At 50.2% G+C, this 23,193-nt stretch overlaps 1 protein-coding gene across 5 annotated transcripts in view; it reads left to right on the top strand.

Annotated features, from left to right (window-relative positions):
• Nucleotides 1–23,193, top strand: part of KLHL29 (kelch like family member 29) — a 326,752-nt gene that overhangs the window by 151,698 nt on the left and 151,861 nt on the right. The window contains exon 1 of one of the 5 annotated variants that reach the window (XM_043917265.1): nt 19,226–19,325. The exons of the other annotated variants lie outside the window; for them this stretch is intronic. Within the exon in view, the coding sequence (XP_043773200.1) occupies nt 19,269–19,325 (57 nt within the window). The 5' untranslated portion in view covers nt 19,226–19,268. Of the gene's footprint in view, nt 1–19,225; nt 19,326–23,193 lie in introns of those variants that run through there. 5 annotated transcript variants of the gene reach the window in all.

The raw sequence follows: 23,193 nt of genomic DNA on the forward strand, positions 1-23,193 counted from the left end.
GACAGCCTCTGCCTCAGTGAGACTGTCATCCTTTCAGTCCAGAGCTCAGCCTCTGTGCATGGGTACCTCCCCACCCTCTCCCCTGGACCTCACCCCAGTCTGCCTGCCACCAAAGAACTGCCAAGCACTAGCTCTCAGCTTTGCAGCCTCACTCAACCCCAAGCTGGAGTCTCCCACCTCCCATCAGAGGAAGAAGAGTTAACATTATTGTGAATCCAAAGGCACCTCCAATGGATTCTCCCACACCCATGTTTGTAGCTGCATTGTTCATAATAGCCAAAAAGTGGAAGCAACCCAAGTGTCCATGGATAGATGAATGGATACACAAAATGTGGTATGTACATACAGAGGAATAGTATTCAACCTTTCATGAGAAGGAATTACTATATTCATGGATCTATGCTATAACATAGGCTTCCCAGATAGCTCAGTGGTAAAGAATCTGCCTGCCAATGCTGGAGACGAGGGTTCTATCCCTGGGTCGACAAGATCCCCTGGAGGAGGAAATGGCCACCCACTCCAACATTCTTACCTGGAAAATCCTGTGGACAGAGGAGCCTGGCAGGCTACGGTCTATGGTATCGCAAAAGAGTTGTACACAACCCAGCGACTTAACAACAATACTACAACAAAGGCGAACCTTGAAGGCATGATCCTAAATGAAATAAACCAGACCTCAAAGGACAAATATTAAAGGATTTCACTTATAGGAAGGACCTAGAGTAGCTAAATTCATAGAGACAGAAAATAGGAAGGGTGATTACAAGAGGTTGGAGAGGGGGAAACAGGGAGTTAGAGTTTAACTGGTGCAGAGTTCTGGTTGGAGTAGATGAAAACGTTCTGGAGATGGATGGTGGTGATTACACAACAGCATGAAAGTACATAATACCATTGAGTTACACACTTAGAATGGTCAATTTTATCCTGTATATTCTACCATGATAAAGAAAATCTTTTAAGAACAACAACAATCCAAGGCCTACACCTGCCTTCTGAACCCCACAAATTTCGATATCTGAGATTTCAGAGGGAATGCTTGGCTGATGATTGGGTTTCTGATCCTGAAGATGAAGCAGCAGGAAACAGGCCATCTGACGCCTATCCCTTTCTTAAAACCCAGGCGCACACCCTCCCAGAGGGACAAGCCAGGGTGCCTTTGTCGAGACGACACGCTCACACCACTGGGTTAACTTGATTTCCTCTTGTTGACTGTCTCAGGCCACACCTGGCCCCAGCCTGACAGCTGAGGGGTGAATTTTCCTTTATCACTCCAGAAACCCCCAGCTCCGTAATTGAGGTGACCCAGTCCTCGAAACCCAGAGGGCCCCCAGCTGCAGAAATTAGAACACACTCCATGAAAGGAGCCTGGCTGTCAGGGCGGTTGGGTCCTGGCCTGTAATGTGGAGTGACACTCAGCACTTGTCACAGCAGGGAGCCGGGCCGCAGACCGCCACCGGCTGAGGACTTCAGGAGGCCGGCTTCCCGCCTCTGCCTGGGGGGCCAGATTGGAGCTGTCCCATGAATGTCATAACCCTGCAGCCGTCACCACCTCAAACTCAGTCAGAGCTCACACTTTGCAGGCTTCCCAGAGAGACCGTCTCCTCACAGCGGCATCCTGCACGGGCTGCTGACCTCTTTGTTTGCAAAACTCACCGGAATGTGGAGCCCTGATCCCTCTCTCAGGCCTTTAGGGGAACAAAGGGAGAATTTGTCCAAAATGCCCTAGCCCCCTGAGTGGAAAGAAGCCTTATGCTATTTACTCCGGATCGATATAAATAAATACCCACTACACGTGGTAAACAAGGATGGCGACACTGAGACAATACTTCGAGTCTCTCCTCCTGCCTGATGATTTAGCGGAAACTAAAACACTCCACACACAGACACACATGCACACACTGACACACACACTCTCTCACATACACACACACAAACTCACGGACACACACATACACATACACACTGACACACACTCTCTCACATATGCACAGACACACACACTCACATACACACAGACACACATACACTCTCTCACATACACACACAGACACATACACTCACATGCACACAGACACACCCACACACACACCCTTCTCCAAGGACAGTGGAAGGACTGTCTAGACCTGCCTGGCCTCCCCCTTTGTCTATTAGGCTCCTGTTGGCTGCAAAGCCTGGAGGAGTATGTGTCACTCCCCGACCCGCACCAGCCTCACCCTGTGATCACTTTTCTGCAATCTGCTTCTGCATTGGTTCTGAGGGCCCAGTGGGTGCCGTCCATGGGCACCTGGACCTGTAGGCAGCCTACAGCCTCAGAGAACACTCAGTGGACTCGAGGAGAGGGTGGGGTGGTCTCCTTTCCCTCCATCATGCCTCTGAGAAGGGAAGGGCATTTAAAGTCCTTTAGGAAGGAAGAGTCACTTCTCAGTTGGCTTTGAGCTTTAGATTCCTACTGTGGGCAGAAACATGGATTCCATGATACTTTATGTGGAGCACAAACACACACACACACTCACCTATAGCAGATAAAGAGGAAATATCCTGTTAAACCACTCGTAACCAGTATTATGTCAGCTGCATTAGCGCTTGGAATGCAGAGTTGTTTTAACTATAAAACATACCAGGATTCATTTATTGGCAGAGTTCAGAGCACAGAACTACAGGGACTGAAGGAAGCAGAATACCCCATCTGGGTATTTAGGAAGGGACGATCCATGGCCTCTTTTTTGGGATTCTGGGCATTTGGGGATTGGCCACCTCCAGGAGACTGCACATTGAGGGGGCGCTGGAGTGGAAGGTGTCAAGCCAGCCCAGCCCCTACATACACCCCTGATCAGGTAGAAGGGCTGAACTCTAATGATGCTGGCTCAGTTCGGTATTCAGGGACTGATGGAAGCTTTGGGATGTGTCAGGAGGATGTCAGGATTTACGCCATAGCCTTTGTGACAGTAAGAAATGCTTCCCAAACCCCATGATGACATATCCATGAGGCAGAGGGAGGCCCTGGTCTGTAAATCAAAGTGCCTCTGTTGACACAAAGGGTACCTACAGATCTCGCTTTGATGTTAGAACACAAGTGTGATGCTGAGCCCATTGGGCTGGACCCCAAATAGCATTTGGGAAAACAGAGTCCAGAAAGGAGAAAGGACTTGTGCAAATTTACACCGCCCATAAGCAGCAGAACTAGGGCTGGGACCCAGGTTTCTCCTGACTCCATGTTTAGTTCTTTGACCACCTACATGGATTCTGGGCTGGATAAGACAGCACTCTTAGGATGCAGTCAGTACTCCTGAGGACTTTTTAAAAGGCAGATTCTGATTCAGCAGGCTGCAGTCCTCACTGCATTCTGCATTACTAACAAGTGATGCTGGTGTGTTGGTCCTAGGACTACACTTGGGGAGATAAAGATGCTTGAGGTCAGCTCACCTGGCAAGGAGGCTAGTGGTTGGGTGTGCCAAGCTGGAGTTCCTAATTCTGCATCCTATCTGCTTGGCTCCATTCTTATTCCATGTTATCTTTTTTTTTTTTTACCAAGAGCTCTAAAACCTTTTGGCTAAGACCCCCAACAAGTAGGTTATGCATCACCCTTGGTCAGCTCCTTGCTACCCAGATCCCTGGTGCTCTCTGGCCCACAGGAAGCTGGAGTCACACCTGAAAGGTACATCTCAACACTAGGAAGAGAATGCCCATGGCTCTATGGGACTGAGGTGAGAAATGATCTCCGGTTTGTGGTGGGGGGGACACTTTGTGAGATACATCACTTTGTGAGCTGCCTAGGCTGCAGCTTGACTAGCTACCGTGCAGTGTCTGTCCTCCACATTTGTGGCGATGCGACAGTGTGCACCACTGTTCTCTATCAGAATAAGAGGTCCTCGGTGGCAAGATTGTCAGGGCCTCGGCTTTTTCCACCAATTCTCTCTTATCAGAAAGCAGCTCTGAAGGGTTGACAAAGCACGTAGGGATTAACAAATGTGTGCACCCAAATCTTTTCCTTTTGTTCTTCATCCATCCCTAGGGGTTTAATTCAAATTGTTCTTTAAAAAAAAAATAAACTGATTGTAAGATTGATTATTTGGATTCAAATTTCAAAGCAAATGTTGTAAATTCCCAATCTGGCAAGAATAAGGAAAAGGGGTTGGAAAGATAACAGAAGCAAAAATGTTTGCTAGAAGCTAATTAGAGATGCATGCTCAATCATTTCCGACTCTTTGCAATGCCATGGACTGTATAGCCTGCCAGGCTTCTCTGTCTGTGGGGTTTTCCAGGCAAGAATCCTGGAGTGGGTTGCCATTTCCTTCTCCAGGGGATCTTCCCAACCCAGGGATTGAACCGAGGTCTCCTATGTCTCCTGCACTGGCAGGCAGATTCTTTATCACTGAGCCATCAGGGAAGCCTAATCATAGATGAAGCAACTGGAAAACTCTGGAATTCCATGTGCACAGTTGGGGAAATCCTGCAGTTTGGACCCATCAGTCTGAGGGCCCTGGGTGCCATGGCTGTCTTTTAGTCCTAAGCATGATGCTGTTGAATGGTCCAGTGTCTCTGTTATGTCCAATTCTATTCAGCTTATTGGGAAGTATGCAGTGTATTTCAGAATACTGTCTCCTTACAATGGCTGAAATATTTTATTCTTGTTCAAGATTGAAAGGACTCAATTTCAGTTATCTCAAAATGTGTCTGGACATCAGAAAAGCAAGACTTTCACCAGTAATCCCAGTGAGTGTGGATGATGCTATACTACCCTTATTCTACCTTCTGCTGGTTATTTCCTAAATCTCTTCCTTTTTCTCTCTTTCTTCTGACCTCTTAATGAGCATATTTTCCTAGTTCTAACCGTCTACATTTTTAATCTTTCTGCAATTTAACCAGTTACTCCCTAAACCATAATGACTCCAAAAACATGTCTCCAACCTCCAACTTCCTATTAAACGACCCTCAGCCTGATGTCCTCCCACCTGAGAGTCCATAGATCCCAAGCCCAAATCCTCACTTCCCTGAAAAACCTCCATCCTCTTCTTCATGCCTCACTTCAGTGAAGGTTCTCACCATCCCCCAGTCCTGGACACCGGCTCTGGTATCTTCCCCTCTTTGTAACTTCTCGCTTCTGGCACCTCCCTGACTCCTCTGCCAAAGCTTAGCCCCTCGTTATCTCATGGGTCCTACCCTGGGTTGTTTGCATGCCTGTTTCTAGTTTTCCACCTCCAATCTCTCCGCCTCATATCTACCTCCAGTCCCTCAGAACTACTTCCTATTCCTCATACTTCCTCCCCAGAGACCACAGCTGTGCTGTCCCGTACAGTAGCCACTAGCAATACACTCTTTACATTAAAGTTGGTTAAGAATTCACCTTGCAATTGTAGGGCATGTGGGTTTGATCCCTGATCAGTTCAGTTCAGTTTAGTCGCTCAGTCATGTCCAACTCTTTGCAAACCCATGGACTGCAGCACGCCAGACCTCCCTATCCATCAGCAACTCCTGCAACTTACTCAAACTCATGTCCATCGAGTCAGTGATGCCATCCAACCATCTCATCCTCTGTCACCCCCTTCACCTCCTGCCTTCAATCTTTCCCAGCACCAGGGTCTTTTCTAGTGAGTCAGTTCTTCGCATCAGGTGGCCAAAGTATTGGAGTTTCAGCTTCAGCATCAGTACTTCCAATGAATACTCAGGATTGATTTCCTTTAGGATAGACTAGTTGGATCTTCTTGCAGTTCAAGGGACTCTCAAGAGTCTTCTCCAACACCACAGTTTAAAAGCATCAATTCTTTGGCACTCAGCTTTCTTTATGGTCCAAATCTCACATCCATACATGACTACTGGAAAAACCATAGCTTTGACTAGATGGAACTTTGTTGGCAAAGTAATGTCTCTGCTTTTTAATATGTTGTCTGGGTTGGTCATAGCTTTTCTTCCAAGGAGCAAGTGTCTTGATTTCATGGCTGCAGTCACCATCTGCAGTGATTTTGGAGCCCAAAAAAGAAATAAAGTCTCTCACTGTTTCCATTGTTTCCCCATCTATTTGCCATGAAGTGATGGGACCAGATGCCATAATCTTAGTTTTCTGAATGTTGAGTTTTAAGCCAACTTTTTCACTCTCCTCTTTCACTTTCATCAAGAGACTCTTTAGTCCTTCTTCACTTTCTGCCATAAGGGTGGTGTCATCTGCATATCTGAGGTTATTGATCCCTGATGGAGGAACTAAGATCTCACAGGCTGTGGAGCATCTAAGCCCATGAGCCACAACCAGAGAGCCCACATGCCACAACTACTGAGGCCTCAGCTACTGAGCCCTGGTGCCACAACTAGAGAATCCATGTGCCACAATAAAAGACCCACATGACAGCGAAGATACAGAGTGCCACAACTAAGACCTGATGCAGCCAAATGAATTTTTTTTTTAATTTTCAAATCAGATCCTCAGTCACAGTAGCCAGTGTTCAAGTGCTCAGTAGCTACACTCGGCTAGTGGTTGCCATATTGGATAACACAGATTATAGAACATTTCCATCATTGCAGAAAATTCTGTTGGACAGTGCTGGTCTACACAATTCTTTCATCTTGAGCATCTTTATTTCCCTCTCCTTCCCTCTGAATCCCCCCAAAGATCCTCACAAAGAAGTTTCCTTACACCCCAAACCTCATCTGGAACAGCCCAGAGCTTAGTTCTACTGAGAACGTATAAGGACACTTTAGAACCCCTTTGACTGCAGCAGACAGGCACCCGACTCAAACTAATCTAAGCAAAAATGGGAATGTGTCAGCTCTTGTAACTGAAAGTTTCAGCACCAGGTCCCATCACAGAGAGACCCAGGAGTTCACATAATGTCAGAACTCTCATCAGGCTCTCACCTCTGCTTCTCTCTGTGGCTGGCTTCATTCTCTGCTGTGCACACTGCTTCCTCCCTGTGACGGGGAGAGGTGGCCAGGAGCTGTCCCGGCTCACAACCACCGTACTCTTCAGGATTCCGAGGAAAGAGAGGCCCCAGGTTTCTGAGTTCACACAGCAGATCTGGGTCTGTTTCGGCAGATGGACCCTGAGTCAGCAATCATGGCCGAGAGGATAGAATGCACTGGCCTGGTCATGTGCTCACCCCAGTGGTGGGTCAGAACACCCAAACCATATCTAATGGGCTCCACGTGGGAAATCTATTATCACTTGAAGGTGGGAAATGGATATCAGACAACAACAGAATTCACTACTGACCTCTACTCAGAACCTATCTCCCCTTCTCCACTTGTCATCTTTCCGATGCCTGGCAAACATCTATAGAGACACTCGACGAAGAGTTGATGTGTTAATGGATGGATAAAGAATTGAAGGATGGAGGGGTAGATGAGTGAAGGGATGGATGGATGGATACATACATGATTAGCTAACACTGTGTGAAAGGCCAGGGGAGAGCACCAGGTCCTAGAACTCAACGGGTTTCACACTCATGCCCAGCAGAAGCAGCACTCTCCATCTGCTGGTCTAAGATCCCCTTGAGAACTGGTCCAGCCCCTCTAGATGGGGGCTTCTTGAGAGCATCTCTATACCCCTCACAGCCCCTGGCAGAGTGCTGAGTGCTGGCCAGGGCTGGCTGAGGGGCTGTAAGTCTGACAGCCATCTGCACATCTTCTGTTTTATAGGGAGACTAAGACAGGAACTGGCCAGTCATGCAGGGTTATTCCAGCATCTGACGGCAACTCTCCCCAGAATCCTGGTCTCAGACGCTGTGCGTTCACCTTTCTTACACAAGAAGGTGTGTGTGTTCGTCTCTGCCCCCAGTTCCTGGCACAGAGCTCCTGACACCCTTGGAATTTCCTAAGAGATAAGAACACTAGGAGCATCTCTTGTTCTAATACAGGTCATTGACCTCTGTTCCCAACACAGGGCTCCTGAAACCCTTGTAATTTCCTGGGTGATAGCAGTATCTTTTGTTCTAGAGGGCAACTCTGGGTGGGCTCCTGGATGAAGACTGATCAGTGGAAAGATCGAGCCATATGAATAGAAGCTTGGAATTTTCAGCCCTACCCCTCATTCCCTTGAGAAGGAGGAGGAGATAATAATTGATCATGCTTATATCATGAAGCCTCCACAAAACCCCAATAATACAGGATTTGGGGAGGTTTCAGGAGGGTAAACACATCCCCACCTGAAAGGGACTACACCCCAGCTCCATGGGGAGCCTCCCAGACCTCCCCCTGTGTATCTCTTCATGTGGCTATTCATCTATAGCCTTTATTGTGTCCTTGAGTAAACTGGGGGGTGGAAGTTAGTGTTTCCCTAAGTTCAGTGGGCTGCTCTAGAAAATTAATCAAGCCTGAGGAGAAGGTCATGGGGAAACTCCATCCATCGCTGGTCAGTCAGAAGCACGGGTGATGACCTGTACTTGCAGCTGGTGTCTGAACTGGGGATGGGATGTCAGTCTTATATGACCAAACTCTTAACCTATGAGACTTAAGTCTATCTCAAGGTAGACAGTGTCAGAATTGAGTTGAACAATAAGACGCATGGCTGCATTGGAGACTTGTTGTGGAGGGAAAAACCCACACATTTGGTGACCAGCAGTGTCCGAAGTAAGTACTCTATGTACAAGTACAGGAGACCCACAGGATAAAGACCCACAGTAGGGAAGAACTGGGTTTACCTCTACCTGGAAAAAAAAAAATCAGAGTTTTTCCTATATAATGTATTTTTCTAAGAAAGTCCAAACCAAAAAAAAATTCACATAATTGGTGCTCCCAGCAGATAGCAGCAGAGCTGGTGGGTTTTTTTTTTTCCTTGTGCAAAAGGAGGTGTGGGTTTTGGCCCAAAGTCCAGCTCCTGGGAAACAGTAGGTGTACCTTCCATCCAGAGCTCTTGTTTCTGGCACGGCTGCAGGAACTGTCTAGTAAACTGAAGAATTAATCCTGGCAAGTAATTAGCACCCCTGGGAGTGGTTGGGGTGTGGGCCGTGTGTTGTCAATAATGTCGCCATGCTGGTGGCCTTGGGCAGCAGCACTAAGGAGCCTGAGAAGCTCAACCAGGGCCAGGCGGTGTTCTGCTTTGCTCTGTTTTAATTTCCATCCCTTTAATCTGGTTTAAAATAGCCTCTCTGAATTCAGATCATGCTTCTTCCCTAGTCAGTTAGTCCTTTTTCCATCCTTCAGTCGCATCTTTTTCTATGCACATGTTTGGCAACCCCCTCCAGTATTCTTACCTGGAGAATCCCATGAACAGAGGAGATTGGCAGTCTACAGTCCATAGTGTCACAAAAAGTCAGAGACGACTGAAACAACTTAGCATACACCACATTCATTAAGGAACAAAAATTTGATGGGCATCTAGGGGACATATTTCAGCCTCAGTAGAGCGATTTCTCTGGAGGCATGCACACCCAGGCGTGTTCCTGCAGATGGTAGGGCCCGTCGGCTATAACCAGCTCTGCAGGGGAGACACCCCGACTCTGCTGACGTGATCTCCTTCTGTTTCCATGAGGCACCTGTGCTCTGATGGGGAGGCCTACTCAGGGTTTGGTTATTTGGAGATTTGCCAAGTCTTGCTTGCTGGAGCTGACCTCTCCTACAAATCACGTGCAGTGCACAGGACTTGCTGGCATTTGGAAGAAAATGGTCCTGGGGAAGCCAGGAAGCCTGTTCCCTTCCTGCTTTCCCTCCCCAGCATGGAGGCAGGGTAAAGACCATCTCCTAGGGACAGTCTCCTGCCAGGATCCTCAGGATTCCGCCTCAGAATTGGGAGTTGAACCTGGAAGGTGGGCTCAGAGAAGCTGCCTAGGCCTCTCACCAGGGATACCTGGGGGAGGAACCAGGTCGAGTTAGTGTTACCTAGACTAGTTAATGGGCTTCCCCAGTAGCTCAGAGGTAGAGAATCCACCTGCAATGCAGGAGCCACAAGAGACACAGGTTTGATCCCTAGGTCAGGAAGATCCCCTGGAGAAGGGCATGGCGACCCCCTCCAGTATTCTTGTCTGGAGACTCCCATGGACAAAGGAACCTGATGGGCTACAGTCCATGGGGTCACAAAGAGTTGGACACAACTGAAGCCACTTAGTTCGCATGTACCAAACTGATTAACAGCTTCTGCTTGGCTGGATCCAGGCTCTTGGGAACCTGGGGCAAGTCTCTTTCAAATCTCTGAGCCTTTGTTTCCTCACCAGTAAAGTTAAGATTGCATTAGGGCAGGCTGATGACTGACACAGCCCCCAAATCATAGTGGCTTAATCCCATAGAAGCTTCTTTCTCTCTTGGTCACAGTTGGATTGGGTCTCCAGGAAGAAGCTCTGCTTGGTGACCCTGACAGGAACCCAGGCTCCTTCCATGGTGCGTCTCTGACGCTGGGTCCTTATCCTGCCCTGACAAGGACGGGGACAAGGGGAGAAGAAGGCAGTCCAGCTCATAACCACGTAGTTCGGGGCGGGGGGGCGGCAAATCACTCTGAAGCCGCAAGTAGAATCATGCAGGAACAGGGGGTATTGTCCCACTGTGAACCCCAAGAAAGAGGGGGTCACAGACATGGGGTGCACCAGTGGCCTCTGCCAGAAAGGCAACACTAAAGTGTTTCTCCCGGGGTTGCCCGTGAGGGTTAAATGTGAGAAGTCACGGCTCTCCAAACACAGGGCCAGGCCCAGGAGACACAGAGATCTTGTTATTTTCCTTCTCTTTCCTCTACAGGTTACTCCCTTGAGGCTTATGCAAATAGCAGACCCAGGCAAGAAATTAAGTGTGTGTCCCTCACCTCTGCAGCTGCTTATTTCCTTGTTTCCTTGCGGTGTAACATTTCATTAGACCTTCCAGATGGGGAAAGAGCAGGCAGATTAAAAGTCAGATAGTGCCTAGAAGCCTGCTTCCTTGGTTTCAGGGACGGCTGGTGCTTCAAAGCTATTTGGTATTTCCACGGCCGAAAGGCCTCCTCGGGAGCAGTTGTGTTTTAATAAATGGCTGCCTGAGTAATTTTCCTCGAAGGAATTGCTTCTTGGATGTGCCTGCCCCCGGGGAGCTCTAGCTGTTCCTGACCAGTGCTCCTAGAGCTGGTGCCTTATGACGGGGTGCTGGTGGGTTGGGAGCCCCTCCAGTAGACCCCCCCCACTGTCAAGATGGGACCCCCTCCCCCAGACCTCACCAGTAAGCTCTCCAGGGACCTGTGGAGGGCCCCGGACAGGGGAGAGGCATGGGACCTGGGCTGTGACACGTGCGGATCTTGACCACAGATCTGAGGAAGAGGGTTTGTCCAACCAGCCTGACTTGTTCCTTCCTGGAAGCCAGGGGCAGAAGGGCACACCTTTAAGATCAGGGCAGATTTGTTCCCTTCACTGACCTTGACCACCATAGCCCCCATCAGGGGTGGGAACCAGGTGGGTGGGGCAGCATAGGAGGGGACAACAGGGGTCCGCCAAGTGGGATCTCTTTGCCCATGGGAGCCACTCCTTCAAGGAACTGCAGTGTTCGTTCATTCATGGACTCATTCTTTACAAAGCACCTACGAAGAGGCTAGGGCAACATCTGAGCCAAGACCCAGCAGTGAATAGACTTGGTTAGAGGGGCTTGGTGGCTGAGAGTCGCACTGCCTGGGTTTGAATCCTGTCTCTGCAACTTCCCAGCTGGGTGACTGGGCACATTGCTTGTCCTGTCTGTGTCTCTGCTTCCTCACCTGGAAAAGGGTGATGGCCATCGTTATAACTGATTGTTCTGTGGATTAAATGAATCGACGTGTGTCAGTTCTAGTGAGGTGAATGAATGAACCTAGAGCCTGTTATACAGAGTGAATTCAGTCAGAAAGAGAAAAACAAATATCGTACACGTGTATATGGAATCTAGAGAAATGGTACTAATGAACCTATTCACAAGGCAGGAATAGAGACACAGACACAGAGAACAGACTTGTGGACGCAGAGGGAAAAAGAGAGGGTGGGACCAATCAAGAGTGTAGCATTGAAACATATATGCTGCCATAGGTAAAATAAATAGCTAGTGGGAAATTGCTATATAACACAGGGAGCTCAACCAGTGTTCTGTGACAACCTTGAGGGGTGGGATGGGGTGGGAGGTGGGAGGGAGGGGACTTAGGTGTACTTATGGCTGATTCACATTGGTGTGTAGCAGAAACTGACGCATTGTAAAGCAATTATCCTCCAATTAAAAATAAATTTTTAAAAAAATGAATCAACATGTGTAAGGCACTGCCTTTATAGAACTTATATTCCAACGTGGAGGAGACAGAGAAATCTAAGTAAATTATGTAGTCTAAAAGAAATCAATAAGAGCTATTGAAAAATAAAACAGGGAAAGAGCTTGGTGAATTAAAACAAGATGGTTAGAGAAAGTTTCACAGAGAAGGTAATATTTAAGAAGAGACTGGAAGGGAAGCAGAACCCCAACAATGGGGCTAGTGGGCAAGAGGCAGCAAGTGCAAAGATCCTGGGGCAGGAGGGGGCTAAGGTGCTGGAAGAGCAGAAAGGAGGCCAGGGCCCTGGAGCAGAGCCATCAGGGGTACGGTGGGGAGGAAGATAAAGTAAAAGAAGGAAGTAGACCCCAGGCTTCACAGACCTTATAAAGGTCTGACTTTTTCTCAGGGTAAGATGCAGGCCATTGCAAGAACTTGAGCAGAAGAGAAAGATGGTCTGACTTGGATTTCATCAAGATCACTCCAGCTGCTGTGTGGAGTATACGCCGAATGAGGCAAGAGGCAAAGGAGGCAGTTGAGCTAGGAGGGTCAAACAGAAACCCAGGTGAAAGACGATGGTGGCTCAGCCCAGGGCAGCCAGGGTGGAGATGGGAAGAAGTGGGTGGAGTCAGGGGTGGCCCTTGGCTGTCAATCAAGGGAGCTGGACATAGAAGAAGCATTGTGAGTTTGAGGCAGAGGATCTGCAGGGCCAGGCTGGCAGGGAAAGTGAGTCCAGAAGTGAGGAGATGTGGAGAGAGCACCAGCCTCAAAGCCAAATACAAGAACCTTTATCTTGACATCACTTCCTCCCTATGTGGCCCTGAGCAAACCACCTAATATTGGAGTCTGTTTCTGCCTCCACAAAACAAAGGCAGTGCTAGGACTCGGCTAAAGTGGCTTGCAGAGTGACAGGCATGCTGCAGGAGCTCAATCAATGCTCCTTGTCGCTCCACTCTGCTGTCTCCTTGCAGCTGGGTGAGGAAGGCTCGGCAGCAGAGAGGGGTCCCCAGGTTAAGAGGTCCCCAACAGAGGCTCAGAGGTGTAGAGAGTGATCCCCAGGAAAGAACCAGTGGTGTTGCCATCTGTCTCTGCATCACGGTGTGAGTTACCAGGCACTTCCAGTGGGTGGCAACCTCAGGTGAACACACTTCTGGGCGTAGGTCATTTTCTGGACAGCCAAGGAGTGGGTGCCAGGTCAGTCCTTTTCTCTGGCATGAGCAATATTGAGCTGCTTTTATTCTAGCCCCAGAAGTCCATTCTGATGGTGCCAGGCTGATATCTGACACCAGAGTTCCCCCAAGCTCAAGCAAAAAAATCTCCCCGCTCCCGCCCCTTCCCCATCCAAGCCCAGACCTCTGCAGCATCCTTTGTTGAACTCCAGACAGTGGAGTATCCACCCCACCCTGGGTGCCACTGCAGCCAGCCCTCTGTAAATAGACTGCTTGTGCCTGTAGACTGGGCTGGGCAGAGCCAGAGCCAGATGGTCATCTCACTCCCCCTCCTGGGGCCGCTGCAGCTGAGATCTGGCCCACAGACAGCTCCATTTAGTGGCCCTGACCCTGTCATCCCCAAATGTCCTCAGGATGCCCACTCTTTTGCCCTCAGTAAACCCTGGGACTGAGCCCCATGCAGCTGGGGTCTGTGCGGATGTGACTGGCGGCTAAGGATGTGACTGATGGGTTTAAGTAGGGCTTCCACGCAGGCTGCTGATGGGATGTGGCCGATAACTAAGTTTCCAGAGCTCAATATGTTGACCAGGCACAGGGGATCTTGCAGAACGAGGGTTGGAAGGAAGCAAGGCCAAAGGGTGAGCCCTCAGAGAAACCTGGCATCATGAGGAAGGCTTCCTTTTGGAGACAAGAACTGAGCTGGAGAAGAACTGAATCAGTTATTGTAGGATGTTCGATTTGACGATTCCTGTTGTCTTGGAGTCTCAGATGAGGCACAAAGCTGAGCATGAAAGATACTCAGGACCACACATTGAAAGAGGAGTTGGGTAGCCCCAGGATCACCTCCACCTCTCCCAGCCCAGAAGTTAGAAAACACTTGTGATGACTTTTCTCAGGAAGGAAACATCTTTCCCGAGAAGAGCGTTATCCAAGGGAGGAGTGATGAAGATGTTCCTCCACTCCTGGGGAGTCATCCCCACCAGCCATCAGCCCAAGCCTTTCCTTCATGTCACCTGGCACCGCCCTGAGCCTGGGGTGTTTGGGAGAAAGTGACCAGGCACCAGCACCGTGCCTGACTCTGCAAGACCAGAGGTGGCCGGTCAAGGTAGTCTCATGATCATGCTCTCCAGGTGGACACTGCATGAGGGAGTCAGGCTTGAGCCGTCCTGGGAGAGCCCACCCACGAGGACAGCCCAGCAGAGGGGGAGCCAGCAGAGCTCTTCAGGGAGCATGCTGAGTACAGTCAGACCATCCAGTCTACTCCAGCCAAAGAATGCACAACAGTGCCCACTGGGTCTCTGCCCCGCCAAGAAGCCGCCTCCGCAGGCTTGCCATGCTCTATCCACACCATGCCTTTGTCTCAGCCTTTGTCCTGGGCACTCTGGGGAAGCCAGGAGCAGCAGTGAGTGAGTGACAAAGAGGCAATACCTGGAGAGTGTCACATGCTCCCCCCCCCCCCCCATTACTGAATCCTGAGACTCTGTGAGTGGGGACTGGGCCCAGGGGAGAAACTTGCAACTGGGTATGAGACCAAAGTTCCAATAAGAGATCAAACTTGGCAAAGGAGAAGCTTCTGTTGTTGTTGTTCAGCCACTAAATCATCTCCAACTCTTTGTGACCCCATGGACTACAGCACGCCAGGCTTCCCTGTCCTTCACCATCTCTTGGAGTTTGCTCTAGCTCATGTCCATTGAGTTGGTGATGCCATCCTACCATCTCATCCTCTGTGGTCCCCTTTCTCCTCCAGCCTTCAACCATTCCCAGCATCAGGGTCTTTTCCAATGAGTTGACTTTTTGCATTAGGTGGCCAAGAAGAAGATAAGGATAAGATTATTTTTAGAGCTGACCTTGCCAATGACTAGGTCTGTGACCACACACACTACTTGAACCTCTTCATGCTTCAGTTTAGTAAATGTACCCTCCTCAGAGGTTTAAGAGAGCTGATGCATGCAGCCCTGATGCTCAGTAAGCAACAGCTCTCAGTAGTAGAAGTATCTGCAGCAATAGTAATAATAATAGAAGTAGCTCCCAAAGTGATCAAAAAAGAAAAAAAAGCTGTTTGGGTTCAACAGGGTAGATTTGAAGGGAAGTAGTGGGAGAAAAAAAAAATCTGTTTGCTGCTGATATCCCACTGAGTTCAGCCTGTTTATTCAGCCTTTTACACAACGATCATTTCGCAAAATCTATAATAAGAGCAGTGCTGAGTGTAGGGGGAATCCCAGTGCACTATCCATGCCACCTGAATGACCCAGGAAGTCTTATGGGAAGAGGTGGCACAGAGTAAGGCCACATGCCATGCAGTGGGGATACACCGTCGGAAGAAGAAAGTGGTCTCAGGACCCTTGTCAATGTCATGTCCTCTTTGCTCAGAACACAGCCCTTGAGACAGTTCAGCCCAGTAAACATCAGTGAGTCCTTCTGTTGCACCCAGCCCATGGGGAGGGTGCCTGGGTCAGTGAGATGAGGAGGAGGCAGGCTTTGCACTCAGGGAGCTGCCAGTCTCCTGGAATGGGAAGACAAAAATCATAGCGTGTGAAGCAAATGTGGCTGCTGGTAAGATGGAGGGATTCAGGGATGCTGCAGGGTTCAGAGGAGGAAAACTTAGCTTAGCCCGGGCACTCCATAAGCACACGCACACACACACACACACACACACACACACACACCTCCTTGACTGTCTCTCCCTCAAAACCAGTTCTTCTACTAGACACATAATAGATTGCACTCCTCTACCTGCTTAAAGTTAGACATGGCCATGTGGCTTGCTTTGGCCAATAACATGAGAGCAAGAAGGACACGTGTCCCTTCTGAGGGACAGTTTCAAGAACCAGTGTGTGTGATTTTCCAAACCCTCTTTTGCTTTGCAACCACAGCCAGCAGCGCTCAGGAGAGGGGCAGCACTCCACCTGTGTCTTAAAGAATAAAGACATGGAGCAAGGTCCCCAAGGGACCAGTGGTGATCAGGTAGTATGAATGAAAAGCACGTAATTGTAGTTAAACCACTGAGACAGGCTGTTAAGTACATTCAAATCGTGTCCGACTCTTTGTGACCTCATGGATGATAGCCCACCAGGCTCTTCTGTCCAAGGAATTCTCCAGGCAAGAATAGTGGAGTGAGTTACCATTTCCTTCTCCAGGGGATCTTCCTGACCCAGGGATTGAACCTGGGTCTCCCGCACTGCAGGCAAACTCTTTACCAACTGAGCCACCATGGAAGACCACAAACCACTGAGACTGGGGGCTATTTATCATCATAGCCTAACTCACCTAGCCAGGTGGATGCAAGCATCACTTTTTTAAGTAGCCCAAATAGAAAACTAAACCCTGAGAGACTCTTCAGAAACTCCTCTCTGAGTCTTGTAACCCTTCCCTTGTTGGAGCCACCTTGCCCAGGGAATGGCAGGACTGGATTCCAGCTCCATCTCTGCCCTGACACTCTCCTCAGGTAACACCATTGTCCAAGGGGGTGGCTGACTCAGAGTGACTGTGAGAGTCCAACATTGTAGGGATACACTCTTCAGGGACCTGGGGGTTTAGGAACGGCCAACAGACAGGCCGCATCCATCAGCTTCTCAGCCTGGTGCCCTGAGGGTCACTGTGAAGGTCAAACCCAGAGTTAGATACAGGACAAACCCAAGGGAAAGGGAGGGAACATGGTGGTCTTTGCTGCTGAGGGGCATGGGGACAAGGGTCCCAGGCTGCCCGACGGGGTGGAAGTGACAGCCTAGAAACCAACTGTCCCTGCTTGGTTAATCTAAAAATAAACAGAAAGGCAACAAAAAAATCCATGTTTCAATTACTGCACACAAGCTGTTCAAACAGCCAGCTCTGCACTGGAGATGTGAACTTGTCAACAGAGCCTGCCTCGTTTGCATGCTCGGGTGGTGATAAAACACACAACCTCGCAACAGGCTGCCCTCTGGTCTGGGTAGGTTTTTTCCTTTTTAATTAAATTAAATTAAAAATACAGACATAGAATAAAGAGTGAAAATCTGAAGCAGGTGCATCAAGATAGATGTGCTCAGTCATGTCTGACTCTGCAGCCCCATGGACTGTAGCCTACCAGGCTCCTCTCTCCATGGGATTCTCTAGGCAAGAAGACTGGAGTGGGTTGCCATGCCCTCCTCCAGGGGATCTTCCCGACCTAGGGATCGAACGCCTGTGTCTTATGTCTCCTGCACTGGCAGGCGGGTTCTTTATCACTAGGGCCACCTGGGAAAACCACGTGTAGGACAGCAGCTCCCAAAACAGAGACAGAGGAGGCTCTGAGGGCTAAGGTAAGCCACACCCTTGGGAGAGAGGTGAGCAGGAGAGTGGCCAATACAAAGGGTCAGTGGCAGGACCAGAGGACAGAAGTCTCTTCCGAGTGACCCAAAACACTTCTCCCCTCCCCAACGCTGATCATGGAGAAAACCCCAGTGAGCAGTGTGGGCCCTCAGCTCCCAAAGCCAAGGCGAAGACTGTTTAGGGACCTCTCTCCATGAGGGAGAGGTTGTTACAGCCCCCCTCTGGGGTGTGCTTAGCAGGCTGGATGCATGGTGGACAGAGCTGCGTCTCCATCCTTGGCATTTCTCTCCTCTCTCACACACCCTTCCTCACTGTCCTTGTTCAAACACAGTCTGTCCTCTGAAATGAATGAAGCCCCAGGAAGCTGGGCTCCCCTGGGCTCCAGCGCCACTCTGACCCACCCTGCCATCTCCAGCCCAGACCAGCCACTGCCTCCCCTGAGCCTAGGGGTGCTTGTGTCTCTCTATTGGGTTAGCCATAAAGTTTGTTCAATTCAGTTCAGTTCAGTTGCTCAGTCGTGTCCGATTACTTGCTACCCCATGGACTGCAGCATGCCAGGCTTCCCTGTCCCTCAACAACTCCCAGAGTTTACTCTAACTCATGTCCATTGAGTTGGTGATGCCATCCAACCATCTCATCCTCTGTCGTCCCTTCTCCTCCGCCTTCAATCTTTCCCAGCATCAGGGTCTTTTCAAATGAGTCAGCTTTTCACATCAGGTGGCCAAAGTATTGGAGTTTCAGCTTCAACATCAGTCCTTCCAATGAATATTCAGGACTGATTTCCTTTAGGATGGACTAGTTGGATCTCCTTGCAGTCCAAGGGACTCTCAAGAGTTCGTTCAGGGGCTCCGTAAGATCTTACGAGAAGCCCAAACAAACATTTGGGCCATAGTAATATATCCTTACTGTGTGCTTTCCTCTTGCCAGCACTACTTTCCCCAAAAGCCAGAACCTTGCCCCATCCTCACCTGGTTTCAGTATCTTGCACCAAGTCATGCATTATGATGCAAGAGGCAGTTAGTACTTTTGATATGACATGACAAAAAAAGGGCAGGACATGTGTTCACCCAGGGCATGCCCAGGGGCAGAGCCCTGACCCGTGATGGTGGAGCCCCAGAAGGGGAAGCCGGCTGCCTCTTAATTTCCCAGGGAGGGGTTCTGGATAAAGAAGAGCCTTCCCCCGGAGATGGAGACAAGAGAGCAGCGGGCTCATGCCAACGCCGGTGAAGGCGCCACAAATCCTGCCGCTGAAGTGGCTGTTGGTTGTGTATTCACTCTGGACAGGGATTTTAATGTCCGCAGCCCTCGGAGCAATTCTGCAACCATCAGCCCAGACACTACTTACTCACTGAAATAAAAAAGCAGTCGAGTCTCTCCCAAGGAAGATAATATCCTGTCACAGGCAGTATGATCTGTCGGCCATGTGACGGCCGTTCCCTAATGTTTCCAAATAGACTTTTGAATAGACTCTTGTCTAGAAGAAAGCAAATTGCAAGAGCATTTTTGGCAGCCAAATAGAGAGTGCGTATTCGTCTTTCTTCTGTGCAACTCTAGCTGCTGGTCTGGCTCCAGGCACCGAGGAGGATTCATCCATCAACTTGGGTCACTGATGAACACCATTTGCTGTGAAGAGAGATCTCGTCGAATTAGTCAGTTCTGCAAGATTCGGAATAATGAGGCGTGCCAGAGGCAGTCTGCGAGAGAGCAGGAGGCCCGCTTGGAGAAGGGAGGTAACTGTGAAGTCTAGCTCCCAAGTCTGCGAGCGTGTGTCTGCAGGACGGTGGGAAAGCAGGCTCCAGACTGTAGTGTTGCCATTCTTGGTGGAGCCACCCAGCACAGGGAGTCAGAAGGAACCAAAGACGGTTGCTTGTCCCAATTACTCTGGGTAATGGTCTTCCATGACATCAAACCATACCTGCTGCCACAGCTGCCTCGTCAATCCTGATGTTTACGAGCCCCTAACTTATACATTCCTCCCTTCTTCCCTCCGTTTATGCTGATATTATGCTGCCAACTGTCATTTCCAATATCTTTTTTATTTTTCATTATCACCATTATAATGATTTACACCAAGAGCAATAGCACAAATGCCTAGTCAATTAGTCCCATGAGAAAAGTCTCTGAATCATGTGAGCCTTTTCAGAAAAAAAAAAAATACTACATCAAAACAGCCAGAATGTCTCAAAGCAAAGGTGCACATGAGCAGGGACAGAAACAGGAGCCTTGTTCTTTTAATATCATTTATCGTTCCTCTAACGCATATGCTAGATACCACCTTTCCGGGGAAAGGAGATTGCTTTTTGCACCAGAAATTGTGCCCAGAAAAGGAATCAGTGGCATTTTTCTGGAAACCTATCATCAGAAAAGCATTTTGAGACATTTGTCTTTTTAGGTCGTGTATTAAGCTTCCCAGGTGGCACTCGCGGTAAATAATCTGCCTGCCAATGCAGGCAACTAAGAGACATGAGTTCGATTCCTGGGTCCAGAAGATCCCCTGGAGGAGGAAATGGCTATCCACTCCAGTATTCTTGCCTGGAGAATCCCAGGGACAGAGGAGCCTGGCAGGCTACCGTCATGGGGTCGCAAAGAGTTGGACACAACTGAAGCAGCTTAGTATGCAGGAAGCCCTGTAATTATGGGATATGGATTTTCTCCAAACACCTTTGCCGCCCCTCCCCAGCGCCATCCAGGGCGATGACATTTCACTGGCAAGCACTGTAGGAGCATCAGAATGCCGGGGTCCTCAGGCCGACTCTGATCTTGCTAACAGCCCATCTTAGGCAACATGTCTCAAGCTCTACCTGTGTTCAAGTCCTCCTGAGGGATCTTGTGAAAACAGTAGATTCTGACTCAGTGGTGCTGGGGTGGGGCCTGGGATTCTGCAATCTACAAGCCCCAAGGTGGTCCCAACACCACAGACATATAAGCTGCCCTTGGGTAGGGGTTGCTTAGGCCACCACCCAAGCCCTCATCTCCATCCTCTCCTTTTCATTTTCCCCACTTATAAAAGCCAATGTCAACACATCCGCAGTAAGCACTGCAGTCCTAGAAAGCCATGTGTTGTTGCTGTGACCACCACTGGACCTTTAATGCAGGGGCTCCCTCCCTGCCCTGCTCTGAGCCAGTCCACCCACTTGTCTGGAATCTGCCAGTTTGCGTCTCCCTCAAAGTTTTTGGATGAGCTAAGACCTAGGAAAAGCAGGCAGGTTTAACTGGCGGTGGAAAAAAGTCCCTGTCTTCCTTTAGAGATAAAGATGACACCCTCAAGCCTTCTGTTACAGAGATTGATGCCCCCTAGGGTCAGATGGCACTGCCCTGGTTTCTAATTTGAGCTGTCGCATCCCTGACGCCCCTCTCCCCCGCAGCCCCAAGGGTCTGGTAGAGGCTGCTCAGTTGGGTCCAGACCCTGGAGCTGCCAGCAGCTAAGCAGCAGGGCTGGGACAAGCCACCCCGAGCCTGGCACGGGGGCTGGGCAGTCATCACACTTGCCCTGCTGAGTGACCAGTGATGGCTTGGGGTAGGGGGTATAAATAGGAGGGCGCTGATCCCTCCTGGCTGGACAAGGCAGGTGGAAGGAAAATTCCCTTTCAGAGCAGGGGTGAAATGTGACAGCAATGTCTGTGCTCTGTTCTCTGGGGCCTTGGTGTTTGAAAGGAAAGGACCTAATCATAAAACCATACCCAGGTCAGTCCTGTGGCTGAGAACACGGAGAGGCTGGCATTAGCCTGGGGATATTCCAGAAGTTGCTTGGCTTTTGAGCCGGTCAGAGGATTTGAAACAGGGCCCTGGATCCGGTCTGGCCCCACAACCGGCACATCTTACGTCCACTTGAAGTGCTAAACACCTGCCCCTGCTGAGGAATACCACATCCCGAGGAGCAGGGCGTGGGCTGGAAAAGACATGAGGAGGCCATGCTTTCAAGACCAGACCTGAGATGGTGGCCTCCTCACATTTTTCACCCTGGGCACCTGTCTGGCCTCAGAGTGTGTTCCGAGGAAACACACTTGGAAAGGTGGAAAGGGCTTGCTGCCTTGATCTGGGAGTGTTTCCTGTGTTCTGTCTCTGGGTGACCAGCCTGCAGAGGGGGGTGGCCAGGATTCAAACGCAAACCTCTTGACTCCCCACCGGGGATGAGTCCTGGAGCAATCACCAGAAGCTGAGCTGGCAGAGCAGAGGAGGGCCAGGCCCAGCACTCAGACCCAGGCAGCTGTGCCCAGTCAGCTCCATGGAGGAAACAGAGGGGGCCCTGTCTTTAGGGAGTGCACCCTCATAGGAGAGGCATTCACGGGGGAGTGGAACGTGCCAGCCCATTCCTGGGTCGTCAGCCAGCCTCTGTGAGCTCGGAGAAGGCAGGGCTGGTTGGAGGAGGCCTCCTGCAGGAGAGCTGGAGTGGGCCCAGCCCCCTAGGCTCAGCCAGAACCAAGTCATCTGAGTCAGTGGTGTCTTGGTGGAGATGGGGGTCCTGGGAGCCGAGGAAACCCCAGGGAGGCGTTTCCCAGCGGCATCCCCAGCTCCTGCTGACATCGGTGCCAAGTCACAGGACCAGGCCGGTTTCCCCAGAAGCAGCCAGAGAATTCCTTTGTGCTGCATTTGCCAAGATGGTGTTCCGGCTGCCGTTTATTATTTTGCTCCAGAAGAAACGTTAAAGATGCAGAGAGCGAAACGAAAATAAGAAAGATGGGCAGGGACTGTTCCAACCGACTTGGCAGCACGTCTCCCCCAAACGAGGCAATCATACATTTTCCGATCGGGCTGGACGGGCCGCGGCTCATTCCTCAGCCCCCTGTCTGGAGGCAGTGCGGGCTCCCCACCGTCCTGTGGATTAATCGTGCCTTCGGGCCCTCACAGCCGGCGCCCACGCCTCCGCGTGCCTTAATGATAGGAAGGAGGGAAGGGTCATTAGTCACCTGTGATCTTGGGGCCAGCGTGCACACGGGGCGTGTCAACAGTTGGGGACACAGAGCACATCCCAGGACATGGGGCGCCACTGTCCTGCAGTGAGTTTGGGGTGCATAGAGCGGAGGTCGGCAAGCACAGGAGTCTCAGGGGCCAGTGCCGTGGGCTCCTCGACAGCGGCCCCTGGGCCCCAGTCCCGCATGGACAACACAAAGCAAAGAACTGTGATATTCACAATGAATGATTATTTATTCATGAATTATTCATGTTGAGGCAAGTCTGTGGGACAAGACGCTGCTCTGGTATCCAGCAAGCAGACATGACACCAAATTATAGAGACACGGCCCGGCCAGCAGGGCTGAACCTGGTATCCGCTGGTCCCCTCCTCCAGGCCACCCTTGGGCCCTGGACCTGGGTCTGCCAGGGCGCCCCTGAGCTGCAGCAGAAGCCCTCCATCAGGGCAGGCTCTGAGGTTTGTGACAGGAGATCCCCTTGGGCACAGACATTCTGCTGAAAATGACCTTCCTTCTGCGACGGTGTGCTGTCCCCAGTGGCCCTGAGGGACAGAGCACCCCGCAAGGTCCCAGCCACCCAGTACAGGGGGTCTCAGGGAGTCCGAGAGACACAGACCCACACAACTTCCTGGTTCACAGCCGCCTCCTTCGTCATCATCCCGGAAATCTGCCTGCTTCCTGTTGACTT

Source organism: Cervus elaphus, chromosome 11 (genome assembly GCF_910594005.1).
Source record: "Cervus elaphus chromosome 11, mCerEla1.1, whole genome shotgun sequence".
Classification (NCBI taxonomy): Eukaryota; Metazoa; Chordata; class Mammalia; order Artiodactyla; family Cervidae; genus Cervus; species Cervus elaphus.